Source organism: Arachis duranensis, chromosome 7 (assembly GCF_000817695.3).
Source record: "Arachis duranensis cultivar V14167 chromosome 7, aradu.V14167.gnm2.J7QH, whole genome shotgun sequence".
Classification (NCBI taxonomy): domain Eukaryota; kingdom Viridiplantae; phylum Streptophyta; class Magnoliopsida; order Fabales; family Fabaceae; genus Arachis; species Arachis duranensis.
Window position 1 is genome coordinate 18,002,224 of NC_029778.3, and position 12,543 is coordinate 18,014,766.

The 12,543-nt window shown below is 26.7% G+C and overlaps 1 protein-coding gene and 1 pseudogene across 1 annotated transcript; one reads left to right on the forward strand and one right to left on the reverse strand.

The window, feature by feature from the left end:
- The first annotated feature begins 861 nt into the window (after positions 1–861).
- On the forward strand, positions 862–5,366 carry LOC107458170 (EPIDERMAL PATTERNING FACTOR-like protein 5). Its single transcript, XM_016076381.3, has 3 exons — positions 862–1,803; positions 1,910–1,956; positions 4,918–5,366. Exons 1-3 carry the CDS (start codon positions 1,674–1,676, stop codon positions 5,149–5,151), a joined length of 411 nt encoding a protein of 136 aa, XP_015931867.1. The 5' UTR covers positions 862–1,673; the 3' UTR covers positions 5,152–5,366.
- Positions 5,367–11,216: 5,850 nt separating this feature from the next.
- Positions 11,217–11,426, reverse strand: LOC127741025 (uncharacterized; annotated as a pseudogene).
- Between the last annotated feature and the right edge of the window lie 1,117 nt (positions 11,427–12,543).

Genomic DNA, 12,543 nt, shown 5'->3' on the forward strand with positions numbered 1-12,543 from the left:
ATATATATATATCTTTTTTATCATAATCTATAATGTCAAGACAAAATCAACATAATTTTAAAAAGTTTATATTTTCGTAATGTTATTATAAATAAAGACAGTAATTTTTACTGAATTTAGAAAAAAATATGTGCAATGCACATAACAATTTTTATTGATTTTTTCTCTACTACAGAAAGTAATCTTCACTCTTTACCATATAATTACCTTATTGTTTTATATTCAACATTTTAATTGCTTTCCTTAGAAAAAAATCATAAAATTAATAAAGTCAAATTAAATCACAGTCTTTGAGAATAATGAAATTAAAAAAAATTTAAAAATTATAATTTTTAACCCAATAGAAAAATATTTAATTTAATTAATCATATTTAAATACATTAATTTTTTAACGTCTAAATTTAATCAAGAGTAATAAAATTAAAAGTCTTACTAATAATTATTGTAATGACATTCTTTAAAGATAGCATAAATAAAAATATACAAAAATATTATTTTTATATCAAAATTAATCACCAAAATCAGTGATATTATATATATTTGTGTATAAATACATGTATTGTTTTATTTATTTTTAATATATATTTTATATTTTAATATTACTTTATCTTAATAGTTGATTTTGATGTATACCTAACATAATTAAAAAATATAATATTTGTAAAAAAATTAGCTTTTTTATATCTATGCATTATTAAAAAATCAATTTTTTATTTTTATTTTCTTAAACAATACCCTTAAAATATTTTTATGCTGAATCCAAAAATAAAATAAGGTGGGGACATGCAGTGAAAAATTGAAGATGGTCAAAAAAGCTTTGAAAAAGCCTGTTACCCTCAAAAAGCAGTGTGATAACAAAAACTATATGTAGGTACAGAAGGGGAAAAGAAAATTAAAGGCATAAAAAAAAAAAAGCAGATAGAGGAAAAACAGACCAAAGGGTGTGTGAAGTTGAAAGAGTCTGTGTGAGTGTTTGTGAGCAGGAATAATCATATATATCAGAGAGTGAAGAAAAAGAAGAAGAAGAAGAAGATGGAAATTAAAGGGTTTATAAATTGAGAGTAGAGGGTTGTTGTTTTAGTTTTTCTTTCTGGAGTAGTGTGGGAATTGTTGAAAGTGCAGTGAAGAAAGAAAAAAGCCTGCAAGAGAATCCAAGAACCAAACATGGTAAAGCTTAGGAAGTGAGAATCTGCATAGAGATTCATTCACCTTTTCTTTTTTTTTTTTTTCCTTCTCTTCTTTTTTAAACCCTTTATTTCCCCATTTCCTTTTCAATTTTCTCTCTATAGTTTGCCTACTCTAATATTCAGCTACATAGGGAGTTATATACTAAGAGAGAAAAACAAAAGAGAATAAGAAATGCGTGTGAGATAGGGAGAGAGAGTTTTGAAGAAAAGGGTGTCTTTTTTATTATTTTTTTTTTAAATTATCTTTTTTATCCTAGTACAAATTTGCTTAGGTATTTGTTTAGGTTCACATTTGCATGGAACGTGTTCAAACAATAGATGCAATAAACACTATCATAGGGTCATAAGGTTTATTTCAGAGAAAAAAAAAGGTGTTTGATTTAGTCTTTGTTTGAGTTTCTGTTCAGCCATTGTTCATTCCCATTATTAATAATTACTAGTGTGGTGTTACTGTTCCTTCCATCCATCGAGTGTTGTTCTTGTTTCATGGAGAGAAAGAAGAACAAAACCCAGATTTGTTGCTTCTTCTTTATACTCTCAATAATTTCAACAATGTTCATCTTCACAAGTGCTAATGGGTCCACTACTACTTCTACTACTACCATTACATGTCGAGGTATGTACTATGTAATTTATTTAATTACTCCGTTTCAATTAAGTATATTTTGATGTAATTAAGATAGAGTTTAAATTAGATTTGTTGTTGTCTGATTTGAATGCAGATAGGAGCAGGTGTCCCATGTTAGCCAAAGGTGATTCAGATTTTCAGGTATATATATTGACTAGTCCTATTCTATGTCCTTCTAGTACACATGCTTTCCAATTACTATCTTCCTATAACCTTGGCTTATATCCAGTTATTGCATGTTGCATCACATATCAAAAAGAAAAAAAAAAGAATTTTAAAATGAAATCTTAATTTCATTTCACCACATCAACTTTGTTTTTTCTTAATTGCAATTAATTAAGCTCTTCTAATGACCTTGGTCTAAGTACTTATGACAACACTTCTTCTCACTATCACGTGTGAAGTCATATTATTAATTAATTATATCACTAGTGTATCAAGCCGCATTATTTTTATTTATTTTTTAAACATATTTTTAATAATTACAAAATAGTACTATATAGTAATGAGAGTTTTGTTTTTCAATTACTTTTCAACTTAAACACCAATTTATTCCAATTTAAATTCTAAATTTTATATTTTATATTTTAATTTTTAACCCTAAACCTTAAATTTTCTAAATTTTTCATTTTTTATATATAAATATAGATACAAGTATAGATTATCATAATGAAGGATAGAATTTGTGGTAATAATAATGGTGATGAAGATATATAGATGGTTGTGATTGTGTGCAAGAAATTAATTAAAGCTGTAAAAAAAGTGTGTTGATGTCTTGGTTTATGCAATTGAAGTTGAAACAAGCAAGAGTTGGATAGTGACAGTCTCCAAAATCTCTTAACCTTATTCATCTCTTCTCAAATCATACTACTCATAGAACAAAATGGTACTGCCCAAAAAATAGCATAGAACTGGGGGGTGTATTGTATGTGTACTCCCCTTCAATCTTTGCCGTGCGATGAGTCTGATCTGTGCGGCGAAGAGAGTGACACGTGGTTGTGGCACCCATGTGCGTCACCATTGGCTTCCATCGTTTCTTCATGGCCCACTACTCAATCATGCTATCCTGAAATATTCTTAATAAGAGTTATTAAAAATTTAAATATCTTGCCGGTTAAATTCTTATTCTTCTCCTTAAATAATTTCTATCTTTATTTTTTTTTCATTTTGGTTTAGAAGAATCTTATAATCAAGAAATGGTAATCCATTTTGAAACCTTGCGTAGTTTAATTTTTTAAAATTTTTATTAGCCTTTTAATTTGAAACTTATATATACTTTTTTATGGCCTATTTTTTAATTAATATTGACTTCTTTTACATAATTAATTTATGCAAAAGTTTTATACTAAGATTCCGTTTGATAACATTTTGACTTTTTAAAAATAGTTTACAAAATTAGTTACTTAAATATAATTTTTCAAAACTTATAGCATTTATGTTTGGAAAATTAAATAAATCTAAATTTTTTAATAAACAGGTTACAAAAAATTTACTTGGTAAAATTGTTTTTAATATTTAAAAATAACTTTGATATATATAAATATAATAAAAATTACAAATAAATGTAAATATTTATTATTACATAAAATTATATTAGATTTTTTAATTTTAAAAAAATATAAATTAATTTAAAAAATATCATTATATACACTTTCAAAAATATTTTTAACTTTTTAAACCTAAAAAGCACAAAATATAATTTTTTAATTTACTAAATACAAATTAAAAAAATTTATTTTTAAAAATAGAAACACCTGGCCTCTCTAACAAACTTAATTAGTATATCTTAGTATGTATAAGCATAAAAATTTAGTTTGTATGTCTTACCCGTATGTGACAATGTAATGGGTAAAACTAACAGTAAAGTTAATTATTTTTACTGAAATAATAATATTTAATTAGTCGCATATTAGTATAAAGTTATTTATGTTTTTAGTGCATACACATTAAATTTTAAATATAAGAACGTGTAAAATTCATACAAGTGTGATAATCACTTTAAACTCAAGTTAATAGTTATTATGGTTCTTGTAATAAATACAAGCAAAAATGACGTTAATTTCTATATAAATTAACAACAAAAATTTAAAAAATAATAAAATTAGTTTAAATTATTTTATTTTATATTTTTAATTATTACTAAAATTAAATAAAATAAGTTTACGTTATGATGCCCTTAACATTATGGAGAGATTAAATAAGGTAAAAGAGAAGCACAGAACACCATGAGCGCATGTTAGAAAATGGTAGGTGTCGTGGTGTAGGGCAGGAGACGACACAGTGTGTGTTGGTAAATTGCGCATACGCTTTGCAGTGTTCTCTGCTCTTTCTATTGTTATTATGCCTGAAAATGAAATAATAGTAGTAACTAGTAATATTGTTCATGTTCATGCTTCATGGGTTGCATGTCATGTATATTGTTTCTCATTTGGATTCTTGCTCACATCTTCACCATCATGTCAGAGTTTATCCCATTATATTATACAACCATTCTTCCTATCCACTTTTTATTCAACATTGCTATCATTTCTTTTGAGAGTTTTTAAATCGGGAAAATTTAAGTATAATCAACTCTACATGAAATTGATAGTTAAAAATTATTAAATAATTTAACTGATTTAATTAAATTTTTATCTAATAATTTTTAATTATTAATTTTTATAAAATTGATTATATCTGAGTTTTCACCTTTTTAAATATATAATAAATAATAAATTATATATGATTTTAATTTTAATATACTTATAGCGCTAAATATTTTATACAGTCCATCGCATTTTTTTTAGAGGTAGAAACTCAGGTGTAGTCGACTTCACGTGAAGTTGATATCCGAAAGCCGCTAGATAATTTGACTATGTTGACTAAATTTTTATCTAACGGCTATCGAATATTAACTTCATCTAAAGTCGACTTCACCTGAATTTTCACCTTTTTTTGAATAAATATTTATATAATTATTGTAAAAAATAATTATTTTTATAGATATAATATTATATGATTAAATACGCGTATAAAATTATTTTTATACTGTTTTATATTGATTTATCGTTAAAATTAAATTGTAAAGTATATTAATAATTTTTATTTATGAATTTTGGTCAGGAATTGGAGGAGATTGAACAAGGCAAAACTCACCAAGGGGTACCTACTACCGGTTGGACAAGGAGGCTTCTATATGGTCCGGGGTCGTCGCCGCCACGGTGCACCTCCAAGTGCGGCAAGTGCACACCGTGCAAGCCGGTTCATGTGCCGGTGCCGCCAGGGACTCCAGTGACCGCCGAGTACTACCCAGAGGCATGGAGGTGCAAGTGTGGCAATAAGTTATACATGCCATGATGAAAATTGAAAATATATATAGATATTTAATTTTGTCTATGTATTATTTTTGTTCAATCTAAATATATATAGTCCAATTTAGTGACTATATATAAGACGCCCCACACATCTTTGATTACTAGTAATTCAAAACCTTAGTTTAATTTATGATGGATATTATTGGATATTAAAAAAAAAAGTTACACAACTTGATGATTTGATGTGAAATACACATATCTCCCACATTGTCATGAGGAGTGAAAAACATTATGTTGTTACATTTGGCAATATGATGCTTGGACTTTTTCACCTTGCTTGTCTCTTCCAACCATTTCTATTGAATTGTTAAATTTGCATCAGAATTTAATTTAAAAAAAAAAGTAAAAAGAAAAACATAAAAAAATAGAAAGAAAAGAATAGGCCCATTTGCGGTGTCAGTTGAATTTTTGTTATGTGGTGTGAATGTGTTGCCGGGTCTCTACTTTCTTTAATTTTAGTGTTTTTTAGTTTTTAGTTTTGTTCTTCTTTTGGCCTCATTTGCATAATTTCTTTCAATTATGACACATTTGGTGCATATCACTTGAAAATGAAACAATAAAAACAAAACACAAATAGGGAATGGGAGAATCAATCAATCATGTTAGAAAAGGTTCTACTAAGCTAGCTTAGCTTGAATATAAAGCAAAACTCCACGTACGTGCACTTCTTTTAATTTTTCCAAAGACATGATATGTATGTGTTACCCAATGTTATTGACACGATTTATATGATAGAGAAAACCACATTTCTAAATGTTTGGTTGCGGGTCAAAATTCGACACAAATTTCAAAATGGAAAAACCTATAAATAAAAATTGAATTTATTTTTTTTTACCTTATATTAGAGAAAATTTTACATTTAAAACATATTTATGGACTATGATATAATTTTTTAAAAAAATTTAAATTAATAGAAAGAGGCAATATGATGGCTATATCTCTAGTATGTTATTTTTTCATATTAGTATAAACGGTTAAAAAAAATAATTTTATGATAATATAAAGGTTATTGATGGAATTTTTTACCATATTAGTTTACTCTCAATCAAAATATCTATCTCTAAAAGAATAAATAAAAAAGCAGCAGCAAGAGATAACAAAATAGAAGAAAGAAAAAAAGAAGAAAAGAATGAAATAAAGAGCAATGAAGAGGAGCTTCTGTCAAAAGAAGAAGAAGCAGCAGCGTGAAATTTATGTGCACGTGAATTTGTGTTGAGCCAATTTAATTGAATTTGACTATCAAAACACTTTATGCATGTAACATGACCAAATATTTGATATATGTAAACCTTTCACATTATTATTGGACCAAAAGTAAACTATTATTCTGAATAGGGAATTACATGATGGAACCAGTTGGTTAATTATTTGATATATCTATGTAAACCACCATTTTTAAATGTTTGTAAAGAACTAGTAGTGTATCAAAATTTGGGTATGTTTTGCTGATTCATAACGCCACACACATGCATTTCAAAAAAGCGAGTATAGATTCAGGAAGTTTGATATACATTATTTGTAAGATGGAAATTATTCAAGTGTAGTCAACTTTTCGTGAAGTTGATAATTGAGAGCCATTAGATAAAATTTTAGTCAAATCAATCAAATTATTTAATGTCTCCAGTCTTTCAACTATCTTTTACGTTATAATATTTTTTATCTAAGTTTTTTATGATTAAAACGTAATTCTTATTATATATACATAATATAAAAAAACAAAGATCTACACTCCTATCTAATTTTTTTACGACTAACGAATCTTTTATGTATTATCTATACAAAATTCAAAGATTTGATAAAAAAAAAGCTTTTCCTTTGAGAATAATAATAAAAAAGAATTAATTGAAACATAAAAAGGTGATTGAATTGATTTTAGGTACTCTTCAAGACGAGTGGAAGAAGAAAGAGAAAAGATTCTCGAACAAAGAAAAAAATCCAATAATTTAAAAAGAATTGAATCATCTCTGATAATAATTTTAATAAAAATCGATATATTTTGTCAAAAAATATGGATTATGATAAAAAATCTAGCTTACAGATAAAAGGTATGTTGTTGAGTATCAACATTCATACATGTGTTATGTGTACATTTCGGCAAAGCAGATCATACGGTAAACTTGAGTTTCTATATAAATCAAGAACCGAACATGCTTTTTTGTGAAATAGACTTTATATCATTTAAGTTTAACAGACGATATTTTGAAAGGAAAGACCAATTAATGATTCTAAAAGTAACAGAAATGAAATGTCGATATCAGAGCATTAGATTGGTCTTTGGTCAACAAGATTATTACACAAAGTGAGGCCCACGGTCAACCTTAGGGAAAAAGCCTATGCCTCAATTATGGAACTGAAGAGCTCATAAATTCATAGCACATATATAACATTTTATTTTCTCGTTAAATGTTTATAATGTGGTATGAAAGTATTTGGTAAAATTAGTTTTCTGATGCATGCTCAAATCAGGATATATCACATCACACCCTTATTATTCTACAGTTTTGACTTTCATCTAAGTACAATCTTCGTTTCCTGCCTGCTACAGGTGTTTAAAAGGACAATCAACTTTTCAAGGATTTCATTCTTTCAAATCTTTTAGTCATTTTAATTACTAATCTTAATTAACTATATATATTATTGGTTATGTACCTGATGGGTAAATCAGCTACAATCGAAATGAACTCGATTAAACTCAACCTTAATAGGGTCGTTGCAGAACCTGAATCAATTCGGTTATCTGACTAGATTTATATTAATTCTAAATAAAATAAAATATACACTCTTGATTAGTCGAACAGATCCAATTCAAATTTAAATAGATCAGACTAATTAGTTTGGGTCCACTCGCAAAAAAATCTTTAGATCCAAACAAACTCGAACCAATTAAAATTTAAACAATTTGGTTCTCATTCTTTCTTAAACCAAGATTAACTTAATCTATGAACACATCTAAAAAATAGCATGTAATTATTTTACGTAAAAGAAATAGTATGATAGTTGTTTGTGTCATTACATTCCTTTCGCAAACACTTTTTGAATAGCTATTGATTTTAGTGATTAAAAAAAAAGATTTTGGTCCTAAATTAATTGCTTAAAAAAAATAGTGATCAATTTAGTAACCAAAATGAATGTTAGACTTTGTGTACATTTTATGTTGCTAAATTAGTCACTAAATATAAAGTTAATAATTGATTTAGTGACCAACAAAATATTATGCTATGAAAATTGTTGTTCGCTAAAACTGTCGCTAATTTTATCTTTAACGACAGATTTAGTAATCAATATAAAATTATCCCATGAAAATTGATGGTCATTAAATTAGACACTGATAAAAAAAATATTAAACTAGCAACCAACAAAAAAATCAGATTAAGAAGGTTGAAATTTGAGAAATGATCCATTAAATGAGAAACAATTTTTTGATGTATTATCCGACCCCAATGATTTTCTATCCTTAATTATAATATAGTGGAAATTAAACTCCGATCCACCATGACTTTGTAATGGAGACTGAATATGCAGATTTCATTGTATTTTGAGACTAAATTAAGATATATGATTGTATTGCATTTCTATCTTTCTTTTGTTTTGCTTTTGCATGTGATGAGATAAAACATACAAAATTTTCTACATAATTCGTTTATAGCACTAACGATAAAAAGGATAAAATTACTAAGTGTTTTTTATTCAATTTTTCTTCTCAAGTTTAGGAAACCATCATGTTAAATTACGATTGTATTTAAATATTAAATTTTAATAGTAATATATATGAAATTAATCTAAACTTTGTTAGTGGCAACCAATTCAACCACTAAGTAGAAGTAGGACTATCAAATAAAAGTTTGGTGCATTTAAATCTGGCCTGTTTAAGTTTGTGAGTTATATGAATTGACTCGTTTAAATTTATTTTATTCACGAGTCATAAATTTTCACTTTAAACTGGTTAGTTTGATGGGTTAAACGGGCTGATCTATTTATTTTTTTTATTTTACTTTTTAAAAAATATTATGATAAAAAAATCACTTTTAAATAAAAAAATCTTAAATAAATAAATAATATTTTTTTAGTTGATAGGTCGGGTTTTTGAGTTTGATTAAAAAAAAAAACTTCTACCTTTTTTTATAAAAAAAATGTGAAAAAAATGGACTGCTTGTTTAGCTCGCGGATTAGCTCGTTTAACCCATTATTTTTTTGGTTAATCGGCCTTAACTCATTTAGTCCAAATTTTAAATAGACTTAATTTTAGAGATAAAATCTGTCCGTTTAAATGGATAAATAAGCTGGTCCATTCGATAAATTTAGCCTATTTTAATAGTCCTAAACAAAAGAAGTAACCGACTTAAAAGTTATAAAATCGAATTTCTTTATTTTTAGTGCATGTTTGGACGTCATTATTTTGTTAAAAAAAGATCTTTTTTCAATGAAAAAAGATCTTTTTTAATTTTTTAACGTGTTTGGCAAATTTCTAGTAGTAAAAGTAAAAGCGCTAGTAAAATAAAAAAATATCTTTTTTGAGAAGCTGTAATTTACATCTTTTTTTAAAAGATCTTTTTTCCTTAGAAAAAAAGATGTTTTTCATGTAATAAATAAACAAAAAAGTACTTTTATATTGTTATACCCAAACATAATTGATAGATAAAAAGACCTTTTTACATGAGATATCCAAACATAAAATTATTTTTACTTCTCTATAAGATCTTTTAAAAAAAAATAACTCGAAAAAAGATCTTTTCTTAAAAATTCACCTAAACAAACCCTTAGTAAAAACAAGCCAAAAAATAAAAGAAGTAACCGACTTAGTAATTGATTTTTGAATTTCTAGTTCAGGTATTAGTGATTGGTTTAGTAATAAAAAATATGTTAGCCAAATTAGCAAATCAATAATAGTTGCTATCAGAGTCTAAACCTGTGATTGGTTATTATTTGGCAACTAATTTAGTGACCTAATTAACGGTAGTAATTTAGCAACCATAATAATGTTGGCAATTTAGTAATGAATATTAACGATCGATTTAACGATAAATGAAGTTTGTCGTTTATTTAGTAATTCTAACTTGAAAATCAATTGAAAAATGGGTCGTTATTTCAATAATTTTTTGTAGTTGTCCGAATAAATCATAGCGTGTAATCTTTGACAAAAGAATATGTTAAATGCTTTATTAGTAAAAAGAAAAAAAAAACTTAAAACCCTTCATACTTTTACCTTTTAAGTGAATTTTTCTTTTATAAATAGAAAATATCTTTAGGCAATAATAAATGACATTGCATATATATACTTAGCTAAATTAAATTAATATTCGATTGAACCAAGTGGAACCCGCCGTTCAACCTTAGATAGCTACAGATAACGCATCAATTATTTGTGGATACCGGATAGTTGATCATTTACATATACCAGCTAATATAAGGATTTTCGTTTTATTATTCATGGTAATCAAGGATATAAAGTATTTGGTGATATTATTTTTGTGATGCTCAAATTAGGACACACGTCACTTCAATTCCTTCTTCATGAGGGACTTGCATCTAACTACAAAGTTAGTTGGTTTCCTTCTGTTTGTGTTGAAACGACATGCAAATAAAAGCAAATAAATTATAGCTGTTATCTTCAAATTATTTGTAGAGATCTTAGAAAGGTCCTTTGAATATATAGCTAGATTCATTGTCATGCGAATATCTTATAGGTGAGTTCTACCTAATCCTTTCTATTTCAACATATAAATTACTCCTCGTAACGTGACATGTTTTAATTGGATGTTTAGTTTTAGTTTGAGTTAATTTAACTCAATAAGAGTTAATATGTTAACTAAAGTAGGGTAATTTTATAATTAAATATTTTTATAAGAGGGATAAATATATAATTTCTATAAACATTAAAAAATATAAGTTATATTTTTATTGTTGTGTAGAAATTCAATTTATCCCGATTCCATTTCTCTCTAAAATTGAAAGAAAAAATCAACTCATTGGGTGTTTCATATTTTGATGAACCAGGAAATAAGTATTTAGAGAAAATAACTAATTAAATTGCTAGGGAAAAAAGATTTGAGTCTGTCAGAACACCGTGAGACCATCTCGACCACAAAGTTGTAGCGTGAACGATCCTCCACCGTTCAGATGACATGCGCTTTGGAACAATTAATCACACTCTGACCTCACGGTCATAGTTCATCCGCCAGACTTTGGTTCCTGTCTTCTTAGAACTCAAGGATACAGATGTACGAGCCTATAGAACAGATCCTGTTCAAGTAAGGTTGTGTTCTGTGTTTTGTGTTCTTTGTGTTTAGTTATAAAAACTGCTTTTGTTTTGTGAACCTAGCCCAGGTGAGACTAAGTTTACATTTGCGAAATTCAGAAAATCTTAAAATTTAAGAACGTGAAATCGATTATGATGGCTTTTTATGATGATAGTGTAGAAGGGGAAGACGAAAAAGAAGATGAAAATAATGATGATGATGATGATAATGATAGTGATGGTGATGATGATATAGGATTTCTAGATGGCATTAAAATTAAATTTGGAGGTATTTAATTACATAATCACCCACTTTGGGTTATAATTTAATTACTAATAATTTAACCATAGTTAACATAGCAACTAATTAAAAGATGACATGTCACAGAAGGTAAATTACATGTTATTATAGTAAGGATAGGCTAGAATTTACCTTATAATAACAATCATGTTAAAAATATATTAAGATTAATTATTAGTATATATAAGATATACATAAAAATATATAATATATATTAAAAATAAATTAAATTATATACATATATACGATTAATTTTAATAATTAATTTTAATATATATAAATAGTATTTTTATTATAATAAATCATGAATATTTTATTAAAAGCGAGCCAAATTATAGATACAATATATGTATACTACTAAATTCTTTCACACAATTTTTTTTTAAGAGACGTGAATGTTAGTTAAAATTAAATAAAAAATTTAAAAATTATTATTTTTACTCATAAAAATTTATAAAATTGAATCCAAACATTAAATTTTGAGTTGATTTAATTAAAAAAATATAAATTTACTAAATTATCCCATCTTTTTCATTCTCACTATCATCGTCCAACCCTCTTCTCTCATTTCACTTCCTAACGCATAACTAATACTCACTACAAATTCCAACCTTCCACCCACAGTCTCTTACACTTGCGGCCCTCTTCTCTCATTTCACCTCCTAACGCATAACTAATACTCACTACAAATCCCAACCTTCCACCCACAGTCTCTTAACACTTGCGGCCATCGCCACCACCTTCTTACCGTCGTTGGATCTTGCTTTGGGCTAACTTTCATGAGCAAGCAATACCAGCCGTATATAGAGTATTTAAAAAATAAATATATTATCAATTAC

Coding starts and splice junctions, on each gene's coding strand:
- LOC107458170 (XM_016076381.3), top strand. CDS start 1,674: ATGGAGAGAAAGAAGAACAAAACCCAGATTTGTTGCTTCTTCTTTATA. Junction 1,804..1,909: donor TACTACCATTACATGTCGAG/GTATGTACTATG, acceptor ATTTGAATGCAG/ATAGGAGCAGGTGTCCCATG. Junction 1,957..4,917: donor AAGGTGATTCAGATTTTCAG/GTATATATATTG, acceptor AATTTTGGTCAG/GAATTGGAGGAGATTGAACA.